The sequence below is a fragment of the Pseudorasbora parva genome, chromosome 25 (assembly GCF_024679245.1).
Source record: "Pseudorasbora parva isolate DD20220531a chromosome 25, ASM2467924v1, whole genome shotgun sequence".
NCBI classification, from domain to species: domain Eukaryota; kingdom Metazoa; phylum Chordata; class Actinopteri; order Cypriniformes; family Gobionidae; genus Pseudorasbora; species Pseudorasbora parva.
The window spans coordinates 24,444,175-24,460,774 of NC_090196.1; the positions used below are offsets into that span (position 1 = coordinate 24,444,175).

The window sequence follows — 16,600 nt, forward strand, 5'->3', positions numbered from 1 at the left end:
TCCTCAGAGGCTCATGAATAAATAAGAGCAGAGCTGAGGATCCTGGGAAGAGTGTTCGCTACTCAAAGCTGTCAGTTAACAATCCATCTTGAAGTCTTGATGTGAACCATTCCCAAGTTAAAAGCAAAGAAACAACCTCGCTTCGTGGCTCCTCCATCCCTTTTGTAGCATTCTACAAACAAGCTCTGCGGCGTCAATTGTTTGGTTTACAATTTTTTGCATGATACAGAAAAACAGTAGCACAAACATTGTTCGAATCCCTGCGGTTCAGTAAGCAAACATACAAGCCTGTGCTTCCTGAAATCAATAAGTGAATGAGAAAATCAAGTACACGGCAGACATCAGGAAGTTATTGATGAACCGTGGGCTGGATGTAATCCTTGAAAGTCTCACCAAGGACACACTCTAAACTATGAAGCCAAAATAAATTATTGCAGTCCATCCTGGACCAGAGCTGAACATGTTATAAGTAATAAATTAATTCTAATAAAACACTACTGATAAAACTCAATGTGCACCATTAATTAATTTGAACATGAACTAATTTGAATAATCAGTCATTAAAGTCCCCATTTTGGCCTTTAGTATGAATATGTTAGCCTTACTGTTATCTAAAAGCTGTGCGCCAAAACAATAACAAAATTTGCATTTAGAAGATATAAGCATTAAAAACTTACAGTCTCTAACTTCAGCTATATGGATCAATGACTTTGAGACCATGAATAATCTAAAGTTTTGTTTCTGCTGCTTCAAGAGCTTCCAAAAGGGAGCAGAAGATAGTCTTGACAGGCATCTAGCTTCAACGGTACAAGCATGGGACCTGAGGCGGATTTTGTAGCTATTGTTTATCTTTGAGAGGGGCAAAATATATAGAGAGAACTCAAGGTACACAAGCTGGCTCGAGAACAGATGGGATAAATATGGATCAATTATTTCGATGACATCATGCTGCATTTCCTCTTCTCATCAGATTTTCTGTCCAATCAAATGCTCTCTAGAATCTACAGCTAAAATTGGTCACACATTTACTATTTTCTACATGGTTTATGGTAGACTAGGTAAACCCAGCCTGATCTAGTAGCGATTTTGCCCAGAAAACTATTGATGTGTTGCTCATGAACGGTTTGTTCATTTTGAACGAATCTTTAATATGACTCGAGAACAACGGGTTTCCTCAGAGAGCGATTCATTCATGTTATGTTGATCGCACATGCGCAACATCCCATATGTTCTATACAGGAAATAGAATTGATTAGTTCGTCTCTCTAGTCTTCGGGCTTGAGTCATTCATTCATCAAGTCCCAGCCCCATAGGCAAGGCTATGCAGTCTCTACCGAAAAAACAGAAAAGATTAGTTCATCTCTCGAGTCTTTGGGTTTGGGTCATTCATTCATCAAGTCCCAGCATCATAGACAAAGCTATGCAGTCACCGGAAACAGAAATGATTAGTTATCTTGAGGCTTCGGGTCCGAGTCTCTGTCTTTTGTCACGTGACAGCCGTGTTGGATACAGAAATTAGTTCATTCACAACCTTCCTCACAAACGAGTGCATAGTTTGTTTAGTTCAGTTTTTTTTAGCTAGTATAATAATTGATTTTCTTAATAATCCGGGACACATTGGGTTGGTCAGAATGGATAGGCATAACAAATGTTTAATGCCCATATCTTCTGATGATTTTATAATAATAAATATATTACAACATGCAGTCAATAACACGACTGTAATGTTGTATATGTTGCGAGACACAGAACCGGGAAGCGGTCATGTGACAAAAGAACGAGACTCAGAGTCAGAACCGAAGACTCGAGAGATGAAGATATAATTTTGGTTTCTGCATTCAGCCTATGGGGACTTGAACGAACGAGAAGACTCGAGAAATGAACTAATCTTTTCTGTTTCCGGTTACTACATAGCCTTGACTATATGGGGCTGGGTTTTGATGAACAAATGACTCAAACCAGAAACTCGAGAGATGAACTAATCTTTTCTGTTTCCGGACGCATGTATTACATATGAGGCTGTCACGGCTCAGATCAGACATGATGACGGAACTAACAGCTCGAACCAGAAGTCACGAGAGATGGGAATAAATGTGAAATGACTAAAGAAAGAACAATTTGGATTGGGAGGTGAGGCAATATAAGCAATTAATTAATAATTTAATAATAATTTTTTTTTTTTATTCCAAAAGATGTTAAAAAATGTAACGTAACATTTTAATTAGATTCTCCATTAATGAACGAAATTACTTGAAAAAAGATTTGTTCATTTTGCTGAACGAGATTCAAAGATCCGAGTCAGTAAAATGATCCGAAATTGACTCCTACCGGCAACTCGGTCTGGAAACCTGTACATTAATTTCTACTGCTTCTGTTACACTTTTGCTGGAACCAAACACAGACAGGCTTATCCACCTGGTGTGCTATTGGTGGGTTTAACACAATCACAGATAGAGAAGCGATGGGTCCTTGCCCATTAATCACGCCTCTTGTGGTCTGATTGGTTGAAAGACCATACAATTGTGTACAGAGTTATTTGAATAATGCCAGTTGATAACACCTCTTGTGCTGTGGAAAATATAGAGCAGACTCCAATGTTCAATTTTAATTGAGCTTGGTCTGGTGATAGTCAGACAAGGTTAATGTCACATATCGTGCACAATAGAGGTCATGGAACGATTCAGATAGTCTAAATATCCTTTCCATTGGGACAAATGAAGTCTGGATTCACGTTAGTGTCACACAAATCGCCACAGTCTGCTCCTGTTCAGGGACACGACAGCACAGAGCGGATCATATGCGCAAATCGACGCACGCCACAAAACGCGTCGGACCCATGCATAGAATGCTGTATTTTAAAGCGATATGAGAGATTAGGAGATTATAAGAAGAAACAGTTAGAGATTAGGAGGAAACTGCAGCTTTACCAAGATCAACAGCTCAAGATGTACTATAAAGGAAACACTACTGGCTATTTAAAAAAAAAAAACTTTAACTTTAAGTTTTTTAACTTTAAGGTCTTAACTTATTTGTTTTAAGTCTGACAAGACTTAATTTGAACATAACGCAAACCAATTCCAGCTGATAAATATTAATTTGAAGTCATGCAAAGAATACCCTCACAGTTCACAAAACAAGCTGTTTTAATGTTCACAGTTCATTAATTCATTTCTAATACTTTTGAAGGAGGTGGGCTTAATCAAGTGATGACAACAGTGTTTTAATTTCACATCTGAGGCCAATTTTCATTCCTTCATGCTTAGACTATCTTACAGGGGAATTACACAAATGTGGATACTGAGACCCTTAAGCAGACATACTTGTCATCTAGCGCGCTTAGCAAAAGATAACCTTGGTATGAAATGCACGTAGACAGACATCTCAAATTTCTGGCTCCCACCAGTTATTAGATTTAATTTCTCTCAGGTTTTAAGAGTGGATGATTGTTTACTTTCATCTGATAACCGTGGTAAAATGAGGTAGCAATATGGCAGTAATCACAACAAATCAAAAGAGAGACTGCCTCTTTATCTATCTCAAAGGAAACTGAGATCTTTTGCATATTATTCTGTGTGACGCTATGGGTTTAAAATCATTTTTTTTTACACCTAAGAGTAAATAAATATAAATATAAATGTGACTTTATGGGATAATTGTGACTATTCAGTCAACATTATTTATGATCATTAAAAAGTTACAATTATGTTGTAGTCATAATTAATTAATTGATTTTATTTTGCCAGATAGTTAATGATACAATCGCAGCTATTATCTCTATTAATTGCAAAATATTTTGTGGTTTATTGTAATATATCTCAAAATATTTTATTATTGTGACTCTATTTTAAGGCAGAAAATGTCTTCCATACATGGGTCTCTTGTAAATCCACACAATAAAACTTGTACAAATGTAAATTGTAAATGACTCTTGCTACAATTTTTATATAAATAAATGAGAAAATAGAGAGATGAAAAAATATAGGCCACTGAATTCATCAGAAAAATCTGTCAAAATGTTTACTTCTGAGCAGCGAGCGATGCTTAATACACTGCTGATCATGAGTCTAATCGCCATCTGCAAATCTCAACATCAAATTAAAGAGGATGACTCATTCCCTCGTGGTCCACTAACTTAAAAATACCACGTTAAGCATCTTTTCTTGCCATTAATGGTATTTTTGGAGAGAGAGACGTGATCAGATGGCACAATGTTCACTGCCAATTCCGTATCTCCCCCTTTCACCAGGGCCACAGTGAACACAAGACCTTTTTCCCACCTGTCCTGCAACCTGAATGGGATATGCATCTTGTATTTTGTTCCCAACGCAACAGGACCTGCGCTGTGGAAGTATCCCGCCACGGCCAGGCTTAGGATTTTCCACTGTGCTCCTTTGTGTGCCAGAAAGCCTGCCTGTCACTCAAAGTGCCGGCTGTAACATGAGAAATGGACCAAGCGCTGGCACTCGCATGCTAGGGATGGCTGAAATAGCACTTTCCATAAAACATGCAGAGAGAGGGCAGTGAAATCTGACCTCAGGATCGGCTGCCAGTTCTCTCGCCCCACTCCAATATCCTTATCCCGTCCTCCTGCTCTGCAACCTACTCAAATCCTGCACCAGCAACCTTACAATAAAAAGTAAACACGCAGAGAGAGAGAGAGAGAGAGAGAGAGAGAGAGAGAGAGAGAGAGAGAGAGAGAGAGAGAGAGAGGTGGTGTGTGTGTGTGTGTGGGGGGGGGGGGGGGGGGGGGGTTGCTGTAACAAGCCATGGGTCTTTCTGAAATTTCACCAGTCATTTACTGCAGCTGCACTGTGGGTAAATATATGTTTGGGAGTGGGGGCAAGCTGGGGTGCACATTCTACACAAAATATTAATTAGATAATTAAATATTCAAATCAACTCCAATCAAATGTATTTTCACCTGTATGAGCAGTTACGATAACAAACTCACATATTTATGACTTGTGCATGTGCTCAGAATTTGACATCATCAGCTGCATACACAGCAAATTCATACTTTTCATAAATGCAACATCTGCATGTGAACTTTCACTAAGCCAAAGTCAATATAAAATCTTGACCATAAATCAGTGCACCTCTTGATTTATTTCCATCAAGAGATGCATCAATTTTAGATCAAGATCTTGTATTGACAATGCAAGTCCAAGTTTTGTAAAGTCTCCTCCAGGACATCCAGGTGCCAGAGGTGCCAGTTCATGTGTGAAAATGATCCTTCATGCTCCCTCCCAACCATTCTTTCACAGTTTGAGCCAGATGAATCTTGACATTATCATCCTGTGAAGTGATAACACTGATTATCTCTTCATCATGGCACCTATTAGTGGGTGGGCTATATTAGGCAGCAAGTTAACATTTTGTCCTCAAAGTTGATGTGTTAGAAGCAGGAAAAATGGGCAATCGTAAGGATTTGAGCGAGTCTGACAGGGGCCAAATTGTGATGGGTATAGACTGGGTCAGAGCATCTCAAAACTGCAGCTCTTGTGGGGTGTTCCCAGTCAGCAGTGATAAGTATCTATCGAAAGTGGCCGAAGGAAGGAACAGTGGTACACCGGCAAAAGGGTCATGGTCCCAAGGGTCCCAAGGCTCATTGATGCACGTGGGGAGCCAAGGATGGCCCATGTGGTTTGATCAAACAGATGAGCTACTATAGCTTAAATTGCTCAAGAAGTTAATGCTGGTTCTAATAGAAAGGTGTCTGAAAACAAAGTGTATCACAGTTTGTTGTGTATGGGGCTGAATAGATTACGAGCAGCAGGGTGCCCATGCTGACTCCTGCCCACCACCGAAAAGCACCAACAGTGGACCCATGAGAATCAGAACTGGACCACAGAGCAATGGAAGAAGGTGGCCTGGTCTGATGAATCGCGTTTTCTTTTACATCCCGTGGATGGCCGGGGGTGTGTGTGTGTGTTGCTTACCTGTGGAACACATGGCACCAGGATGCACTATGGAAAGAAGGCAAGCAGGCGGAGGCAGTGTGATGCTTCGGGCAATGTTCAGCTGGGAAACCTTGGGTCATGCCATGCATGTGGATGTTACTTTGACATGCTGCCTAAGCATTGCTGCTCAAAGCATACACCCTTTCATGGAAATTGTATTCCCTGGTGGCTGTGGCCTCTTTCAGCAGGATAATGCACCCTGCCATAAAGCAAAAATGGTTCAGGAATGATTTGAGGAGCATAATAGGATAGGGGGTGGCAGTGGCTCAGTGGTTCAAGTAGGTTGTCTACAAACCGAAAGGTTGGTGGTTCGATCCCCGGTTGCACCTGACCAAGTGTCGAGGTGTCCTTGAGCAAGACACCTAACCCCAGCTGCTCCTGATGAGCTAGATGGCGCCTTACATGGCTGACATCGCTGTCGGTGTGTGAATGGGTGAATGGGTGAATGTGAGGCAAAAATGTAAAGTGCTTTGGATGGCCATAGGGTCTGTTAAAAGCGCTACATAAACGCAGTCCATTTACCATAACAACGATTTGAGGTGTACACTTAGCCTCCAAATTCCCCAGATCTCAATCCAATCGAGCATCTGTGGGATGAACAAACAACCAACACAATATTTGATCATAATGCAGATTGGTGTATAACATGCTGGAAACATAATAATCACTGAAATAATAATCAATCATAGACTCTTAAGTCATTTGCCTATTTAAAATCAAACCTTTTTTGACCGGGCAGTGTATATATATGGTTTATATATATATATATATATATATATATATATATATATATATATATATATATATATATATATATATATATATATATATATATATATCCGGTATACGGTCTGGGTCCTGAAGCAAAACCATCTGAGAGTCGCATTGCTTTATAACGCATTTGTTTTCTCCTACAATGCACGGCTTGTTATCTCCCTCTTGTGGTCACACTGTACCTCACATCCTCATAAACTACAGGAGAAGGATGTCATGACAGCTCTGGACATGGTCATGACAGCTAATAGCACACACTCATCTTGACTAGCCTCACAGGAAATGGCATTAACATGTAAACACTATTTACATGCATTGTACATAATACACGGCTGGATTTAACGGTCTGAAGTATTTCAACCCAGCTCATTTAAGACTTAATGAACTCACTGGCCAGTATAAGCAAGGCAATTAACATCAGCAGTAATCAGAGGAGATATATGCAGATGGGACACATTGAGTTATGAGAGACTCGTGGGGAATGGGAAGACCGGGTCTCGGATTTACAGCCACAGAGTTCAAACAGAGTTTCATTTGAGTTAATAAAGGTGCTTCACTTGAACTGCGACTATGGGGAAATGATAAGATCAGACACACATGCTGCCGCACATAAAATACTATAAAAGAGCTTTTATATTGTTCATATAAAGCTCATGAATTGCATTAAGTTGCTTCATAAGCCAGGAGTCAATAGCCCAATTCAGTGATAAACCACACTATTTGGGAATTCTATTCAATGAATATTAAATTAATTGAAATAATGCCTTTGCAGAATTTGAGTAAAAAATAAAAGAAATATTCAGGAATAAAAAGTGAGACAACTAGTAGTATTTATTAATGTTTTTTTTTTCTAAATATTTCTCTATGAATATTTAAATAAAAGCAAGCCAAGGTCTACTGCTGCAAGCACATTTAAGATTTAAAGGCAGAAAACTATCCTCGTCTGATTACATCCTCATTAACTCTCATCTTACCCTTACTGGATGATGAAAGATAAAAGGGAACAGATGTTATGAGAGCAAAATTAATTTCTGCATTTCAGTTTCACATCTTATGCGATGTGAAAAGCTCTCAGGCATGATTTAGTATTGCAAAACCTTCTGCTTTCATGGCTGACCGTCACTAATTACTCTCTAGCCACAAACCAGCATGATCAGAGCACAGGAAATATTAAAAATCTGCACAGAATTACAACCAAAATGAATACTACCAACACAAACATCACAAAAGCAAACAGCTAGAAACTTCACAACCACTATGGGATGTTAAGATGCAAAAAATGATTAAAAGGACCATTAACATCTACATACAAGTCTTTTAAAGTCATATGATAGTGTGAGTAAAAGACTAAAAGTCTGGATTGTTATGATACTTTTATGTTTTTTGTTGTTGTCGTTTTTGGAGCTTAGCAATCCTGGGGACCATTCACTTTCATTGTATGGAAATAAGAAGCATGTGCATCCTGCCTAACATTACTTTCTGTGGACTACAGAATAATTTAAAAAGTCATGCTGTTTTCAAAAGGTGAGTAAAAAACACAGTTTTAATCTTGTGTGAACTGCCGCTTGGTTTATTTAAATATCCATGAAGAGAAAAACAAGAATACTTCACAGACTGTGGTGACGCACTTCCACGGTTATTAAAGGGGTAATGAATTAAGAAATCAACATATAAAAGGGCATTGTTAAAAGAGACCAATGCCTTTGTAGCCACACCCACCTACATCGTGCATGTAATGACATGACGTGATAAAAAACATAGGCCTACGTGGAGCAAAACCGGATCGAACTTCCAAGCAATAAAGCATGTTTCAAACATGCCATAAGCTTCCTTCGGATTCCAATATAAGTGTTACATGTATACCTGTCTGTTTGTGTTTTGAGTTCAGCCCCGTGGCCCAGTTTCTCCCCAGTCTTCCTAATTAGTATTGCCATCACCTGTCCTGTTTATCCCCTCGTTTACCCTGTGTATTTAATTCTCAGTTACCCCTCAGTGTTTGTCTGTCGATGTTCATGTCAAGTGGTGTTTTGTATGTTCCTGAGTGTTGATATTAAAGAGTCCTGTTCCAAGTTCTCCTGCGCCTTCGTGAGTTTGACATTTGCACCACAGTTTGTAACAGATTGACGGACCGAAACAGTTTTTTTGAGGCGTTTTCTTTCTGTTTGTTTTGAGTTTCCCCATCTGTAGTGATGGCCAAATGAAGCGTTTCGAAGCATTATTGCTTTCTGATACAATTGTGTCGAAAATGGTTCATTACTCGAAGCTTCATTCAGATAGAAATTGCAGCACCATCTCCTGGTGAAGTAAATGTAATGCAGCAAAGCTGCAACCATAAGTAGGCTTATGTTCACACTTTTGTGGGCTTTCGTAGGCTTATGTATTATGTGTTTACCGAGGCGATCAAAGCTGAAACAGTGTTAGTGCTGTAAAACTCATTTATGTAGGTGAATTTTACAGATACTGATGAATTTCATGTGTTCACCTTAATAATAAAACATTAAGCATGATGTTTGTGTGTAATTATTTCTTTAGACAAGGACAGAAGATCAGAGCAGCTTTAAAAAGTTGCAAACCATCACAGAAATTCTAATGGATTCTATTAAAATACCAATAGTTGGCTTTTACCATTTAAACCACTACAGATTTTTTTGTAGTATTTGCATGTCAGTATTATGTGTGAAAGCACATAAGAAATACAGCCGGCAGGTTTCAAACCTGTCAACACTGGATTGGGCTGTGAGGTGGTTCACTACTGGAGTGAAGCAGTGTGTTTGCTTCAGAAGGCATTTTCACGTGACTAGTGACGTAATGATACAAGCTCCGAAGCAGTGGTTCATTGCAAGGACCGTTCGAGTTTGAAGCAAGCTTCGGAGCATCGGTGTCAGACGTAACATCACTACCCATCTGCCCATGTCTCTCCCCGATGTCCAGCTTCTCTGCCTGGAGCAGGGAGACCGCTCGCTGGAGGCACACACCAGGCACTTCCTCCAGCTCGTGTGCCTGTCCCGCTTCCCGGACCGCTCGCTCAGCGTTTTCTACCACACCGGGCTGAACAAGCGGTCGAAGGCACGCGTTCCAGCGGGCAGGGGTTCAGGACTGATTTGAGGAGCACAACGAGTTTGAGGTGTTGACTTGGCCTCCAAATTCCCCAGATCTCAATCTAATCCAGCAATGTGGGATCGGCTGAACAAACAAGTCTGATCAGGAAGCCCCAACTTGCAACTTGCAGGACTTAAAGGATCTGCTGCTAACAACTTGGTGCCAGATACCACAGCACTCCCTCAGGGGTCTAGTGTAGTCCATGCCGCGATTGTATGTGTATATATACCTTACTATATAACTAATCCTCAGATAAGAGCAACAAACTATTTTTATAGACTGGGTAAACACAGCCTGATCTGCCGGCGATTTGATTTTGTCCGGCAACTCTGTACATTCATTCCTACTGCTTCTGTTACACTTTTGAGGGAACCAATCACAGACTGGCTTATCCACCTGGCGCACTATTGGCGGGTTTAACATGGTGACAGATAGAGAAGCGATGGGTCATTGCCAGTTAATCATGCCTCTTGTGGTCTGATTGGTTGAAGGACTATCCAATTGCATACAGTCATTCAAATAATGCTTGTTTATCACACCTCTTGTGCTGTAGAAAATACAGAGCAGACTCTCCAGACCAATGTTCAATTTGAATTGAGCTTAGTCTGGTGATAGGCAGACAACCATTTTTAGTCATATGCCTCAAATGTATTAAATGGTTTTGGGGCTATTTAATTTAGGCCAGAGATTTCCAAAATATAATAACTTCATATTTTAAGCTAATATTTCACTAATTTAACAGTACGTTTGCATGTTCATGGTTCTCTTATGTCAGTTAATGGCCACATGACATGCAGGTAAACAATTATTTATTTTATAAGCATTTTATTTTAATAAACGCTTTATGAACCCCAGTTTAGGTAAAGGCTATTATTAGAACAGTAGAGAATAGAAAGTATACTTCCCACTGTAGCCCATAAACATGATTTACTGCGTTTGGTTTAGAAGAACTTGACTGACCCGCTCAACCACAGACCTGAACCCCACTAAACACCTTTTGTGAATGAATTGGAACAGTAGCAGTGATCCAACATCCATCCCTGAACTCACAGATGCTCATGTATCCAAATGGCAATGAATGCTTGGAGTCATGTTCCATCATCTAGTGGAAAACCTTCCCAGAAGAGCGTAAACTCTAGGAAGACCAACTCCTCAAGCCCATGGTTTTAAAAACAACAAGCACATATGGGGAGGCTGTTTGGATGTCCACATACTTTTAATCATATATTTGTGTCCCCACATGACAAAACTCCTTATAACTTCCCAGAACCATTGAGCACGTTTCTAGATGTAAAAAAAATTATGGTGCCAGATCACAGTGTGTCCTCAGAACATTATTCAGTTTCACAGATAGCTTAGATGTCTAAATATAGGACTGCAAAACCACAACGGGCTCATCTGACGCTTGGTTTGCTTCATCATCATCAGCTGAGAGATGCAACGCCATTATCACCTCTCGCCTTAATGAACTGTCATGCAGACGACAGCAACAAAAACAGCAGACACGGTGAAGCTTCCTTCACATAGTTAGACTGTGTGCACTGCAAACCTTTCCACTAGATTTTTTGTGTGAAAATAGCATGTATACCAGTACAAATATCTGATTTCAAAAGACCATCCAGTTAAAAAAAATACCTATAGTGATAAGATGGGTGATTTAGTGATCGCACTGAACCCTAAACTGTAAAAATAAACAAATATCGAATCTTAAAGGGATAGTTCACCCAAAAATAAAATTTTATGTTTATCTGCCTACCCCCGGGGCATCCAAGATACAGGTGTGAAGTGAGACATTAATGTATCGTCATGAGCCACAGGTTAAAATGGATTCGTATGTCTACGTTTTTTTTTTACTCTCATAATGGCTCATATACAAATACACCCCATTGACAGGTATTATACGAGCAACAGTTGGAGTTAAAAATCTTCATTTGTGTTCTACTGAAGAAAAAAACACACCTACATCTTGGAATAATTTGCATCAAGTATTTTTTGCCATATTTTAAAGGGATAGTTCACACCAAAACGAACTATCCCTTTAAAATATGGCAAAAAAATACTTGATGCAAATTAATCAACATGGCTACATTAAAAGTGCAGTATGTAAGAATGACAGCTAGTGGTTGAAATGGGTACTGAAGTCTAAACTCAAAATATTGTTTGCCTCGCCCCACCTCCTCTTTTCTACAATAGAAGAGAGTGACCAGACTCGACCAGTCTATGGTCGAATCTGGTCACTCTCTTCCATTGTGGAAAAGTGAAGCCGGCAATATCCAAATATACTTGTGCCGATTTGGGACCGGCGTCTGCTCAGTAGTGACCTCGGGCCTACAGTCGCAAGTAGACAAGTAGAGCCAAGGTTTTAAAACCCAGCCCACTCTCCTGCAGTGTCTGTTAGTAACATTATGTCGGCGTGAAATTAAAATATTGGTAAGTCGAAAATCCTGGAGGAAAAAAGTCGTTGATCAGTGAAAACTTCGCTGACAGAAGCTGTCAATCATGACGTCACACCCCCGTTTTTATAACATCAAACAACTAACTAAAACCAACGAACTGTTGAACTTATAATAATAACTATATGATAAATGTTTTTTATAATACAAACTATCTAAAATGACAAACCATTTTAGAAAAGTGTATTTTTATTGTTTAGTTTGTCTAGTGTCCAATAAGAACACATGAAGGGGGCGGGGTTTATTAATAGTGAAGCCAAAGCATCTAGATTGGTCCCAGTATATATACCGGGACCAATCTAGATGCTTTGGCTTCACTTTTCAGGACGTGTGGACTAGACTTTCACGCCGGTTGTTGGTTTGAGGAAACGCAACAGGAACGAGCAAGCAACGAGACGAGCGATGAGTTGATGAGTTGATTTATCCGCTGATAGTTGTTAGATGGATGTCCAGTTTTTTTAGGTCAAGTAGAATCTGCAATCTCTGACCTAGTTTGTTTGCTGCATTCATGGCAGCAATATGCTGTTTTCCTCCACATGGCAATCTGTGGTGTCAAAATACTATTGGGTAAAGACCCAATCAAAAACAGACATTCCAACACAGAACGCACATTTCAAAATAGAATAAATGGTGTATATCGTTTTTCAGAGATACGAGTATGTAGAAATGTGCATGTTTCCTAAATTTCTGTAAACCTATTATGGTATTTTTATGTTTTATTACAGTGGGAAAACATACATACAGCACCTTTAAGGGGATTGTATCACCCAAAATGTAAATGCTGTCATCCTTTACTCAAGTTGTTCCAAACCTGTGTGAATTTCTGAATACAAAAGAAGATATAATGAAGACCTAAAAGTATTTTTTTTCCTACTATGGATGTCAATGGGGCCTATCAACTGTTTGCTCATATTGTTCATAATATTGTATTTTGTGTTCAGGGGAAGAAAGAAATTCATACAGGTTTGGAACAACTTGAGAGTGAGTAAATGATGACAGAATTTTCATTTTTGGGTAAACCATCCCTTTAACCTGTTTGCTATACTTTTTAGTGTAAAAATAGTTTTAAATGTATGCATGCTTTCTATATGACTGCATATTTTTAAGCAATGCATTTAATAAAAAAGAGCATAAATAAATGTATTTAAAAAGGATTATGCTATTAAACTGCATCAATTACTCAAATAAATGAATGTACTTACAACTGGTTAAGTGTTGTCTCAGCTTTCTAATCAAAGATGATTTGGAAAACGTCCATGGTCGGGTGGCCTGCGCAGGGGCATAGGGTTCAGACTTGACTTCACGCGCGTCTTCCATGTTCAACTTGCGGTTTTTTTGCGAGGAGAAGAGGAACTGGCAAGAAGAAATTGAAACGGCTTTTAATCAAATCAGGTGTAAAGACCAAGTGCAGTCAACCTCTGTTGCATGAAACTCTTAAACTGTTCCACAGCAAGAGCATTTCATTGGAAATTCAGAGCACCATGTACGTCATGTGGGTCTGATTTTACAGTTTGGCATCAAGTGCAGATTGACATAAAACCAAGCACTGCTGGAAAGTTTACAGTTATGTTCTAATATCATTAGGATTATAGTCTTGCTATTTTCGGGCGCATTTGTCGAGGCGGGATAACCCAAGGGTTCTCTTGTGACCCTCTTAGAGGCCAGCTGCATATCTTTGGTGCATAAAGTTTAAAATGATGAGGGACATTAGCATCTTCTCATCAGGGTCATCCATCAAGTGGAACCCACATGAAATATAATGCCCATGATGATGATCCATCTTTCAAAAGACTCATTACAAAAATTTAGATTTATTACAAGTTTTGAATGCTTTTGGATGTTTTTCTGTTCACAGACAGACAGACAGATGCTTATAGTCATTGCTAAAATATTATTTAATCCTCTCTTTTGGCACCTGGCTGTCCCTGTCTGGTTTAATATGGCACTTATTCAACATGTAAAATTAGATGTGTCTTAAATCGCGTGCCTTTAAGTCCTAAACCTTTTTTTACCCCAGCAAAAGCTGCTGTAAGCACTGCAGTAAGTCTGTGACTTTATAGTGCTACAATTTCATGATCTCCTAATGACCGCAGCATATGCCGTCAAAACTGTCAGTCTTGCATGTATTAACACAGTAAAGATCAGCACATTTCTTTACAAAGAACCTTTGGTCTCGGATTAGGTTTAGACAACTAATGGAGGATACTCCCTTGGTGATTTTGCAGATGGAACAGTTAATTATGGCCACCAATGAAATTCAACCATCTCTTTAGAGACAGGACCGTGGTTTCAATGCACTGGCCCAGAAAATGCATTCAGACTCGAATCGAAGTGAACTTGATCGTATTACACATGCTTCAGCAGCAAAGCGACAGACTTTAAAATTCACAGGCCCAAGAGATGAACCCAGAACACCAAGAGATGGAATACCAGCAAAGAGTTATAATTTACAAGCAAACTATTAATACTAACGGTGGAATAAAAAATAAGAGAGCAACCAGGCCCCTCTCTCTCTCTCTCTCTCTCTCTCTCTCTCTCTCTCTCTCTCTCTCTCTCTCTCTCTCTCTCTCTCTCTCTCTCTCTCTCTCTCTCTCTCTCTCTCACACACACACACACACACACACACACACATACACACACACACTCTCTCTCTCTCTCTCTCTCTCTCTCTCTCTCTCTCTCTCTCTCTCTCTCTCTCTCTCTCTCTCTCTCTCTCTCTCGCTCTCTCAATCTAAATGGTGACATTGCATATAATTATATTTTTATATACGGTTAATTGTACATTTTATAACCTAAACCTACCCATCATGGAACACTTTCGGCATTGTTTCATTAAAATAAAATAAACTTGAAATATTTGTTTACCAGTTTTACAAATGAAGTCCCTTTGGAGGTTTTTGAAGATTGTGTTTTCATGTTTTAAAGGGACTTTCCATAGACACAATGATTTAATATACTGTGCAAACTGTATATCCTATCCCCCTACACTAACTCTACCCCTAAAGCTACTCATCACAGAAAACTTTCTGCATTTTTACATTTTCAAAAAATATCACTTGATGATTTATCTGGGCTCATGCGGACCAAAAAAATAAAATTTGGATATCGCCATCTTTGTGGGGACATTTTGTCCTAAACTTAGTTTACCAGTACACACACACACACACACACACACACACACACACACACGCACGCGCACGCGCACACACACACAGTGAAAAAAAAGGTTACAGTGGGAAATGAAAATAAACAGATAAATAAATACACACAGAGAAAAGGGGGTTTAGGGGTACATATTTAAATGATGCACTTCTAAAAGATGCATTTTTGTACCTTATTAGTACAAATACGTACCTTAAGGTACAACTATTAAACTTTTTTGTGGTATTAAAAAAAGGTACAAATATGTCATTTTTAATGGTACTGCCCTAGCGACAAGGTGTTGTACCCTTTTGACAACAACTGTCAAAAACTTTTGACACCCTTTTCCTCTGTAGCATTAAAATATAAAATGTTCTATCTAGCTCTTGGGTTTTCAAACTCATAAACTCTCAGGCCACAAGTAGCACAATTTGAAAAGCAAGGGTTGTCAGTGTTTACAGATCATGTCGATTTGAATGTATTTAAATATGTTAAAATAAATAAATATATAAAAGAGATCCTAAATAGTTTTAGGCTCTCTTACAATAAGAACAGCTGTACACGTAAAAATAAAACATGTTAAATGGCGTTTTTAAAATAACTAGAATATCACACTGAGTATGAAAGGGATTTCCCACATTAATAAAATAGGACAAAGTGGATAATATTTCAAATAGCATGAAAACACCTGCTCTGGCCATTAACTAAGACATCCAATGGACTGAAGATTGTGAAGATTAATACAGAATGCAGTTAATACAGCTATATAATATGCGTTCACTTCAGCAGTGTTCATTAAACTTTTTTGGAAGCATAATGAAGGAACATGTAACCATCATCGGTTCAATGTGTTATGATTTGTCATAGCTGTGAATAATCCCACTAGATGGAGCTAAAGGCATTGTATTTTTCAAAATATCCATTTACAAGTGTTGTGTTCATACGGATAAAATAAAAATACATGGAAATGGATAGAATTCCAAATAGCACTGCCTTATGGACGGCTTGCTAATTCTATAATGGAACTAAAATAAGGCCCGTTTTAAATTATCTTTAAAAATAAGTGCTGTTTTTCAAATACAATCACATATTTGCCGAAATACTGCCATGTTAGATGAACATTTGTCATTGTAGCAACTTAAAATCGTTTATGAACAGAAAAAGTCAAAATAC

General features: G+C 38.8%; 1 protein-coding gene across 1 annotated transcript in view; it reads right to left on the bottom strand.

Annotated features, from left to right (window-relative positions):
* Positions 1-14,795, bottom strand: part of LOC137065088 (cytosolic carboxypeptidase 4) — a 217,664-nt gene extending 202,869 nt beyond the window's left edge. Inside the window, exon 1 of the mRNA XM_067436651.1 lies at positions 13,489-14,795. Coding sequence (XP_067292752.1) covers positions 13,489-13,603 — 115 coding nt within the window. The 5' untranslated portion in view covers positions 13,604-14,795. The remainder of the gene's footprint in view (positions 1-13,488) is intronic.
* Between the last annotated feature and the right edge of the window lie 1,805 nt (positions 14,796-16,600).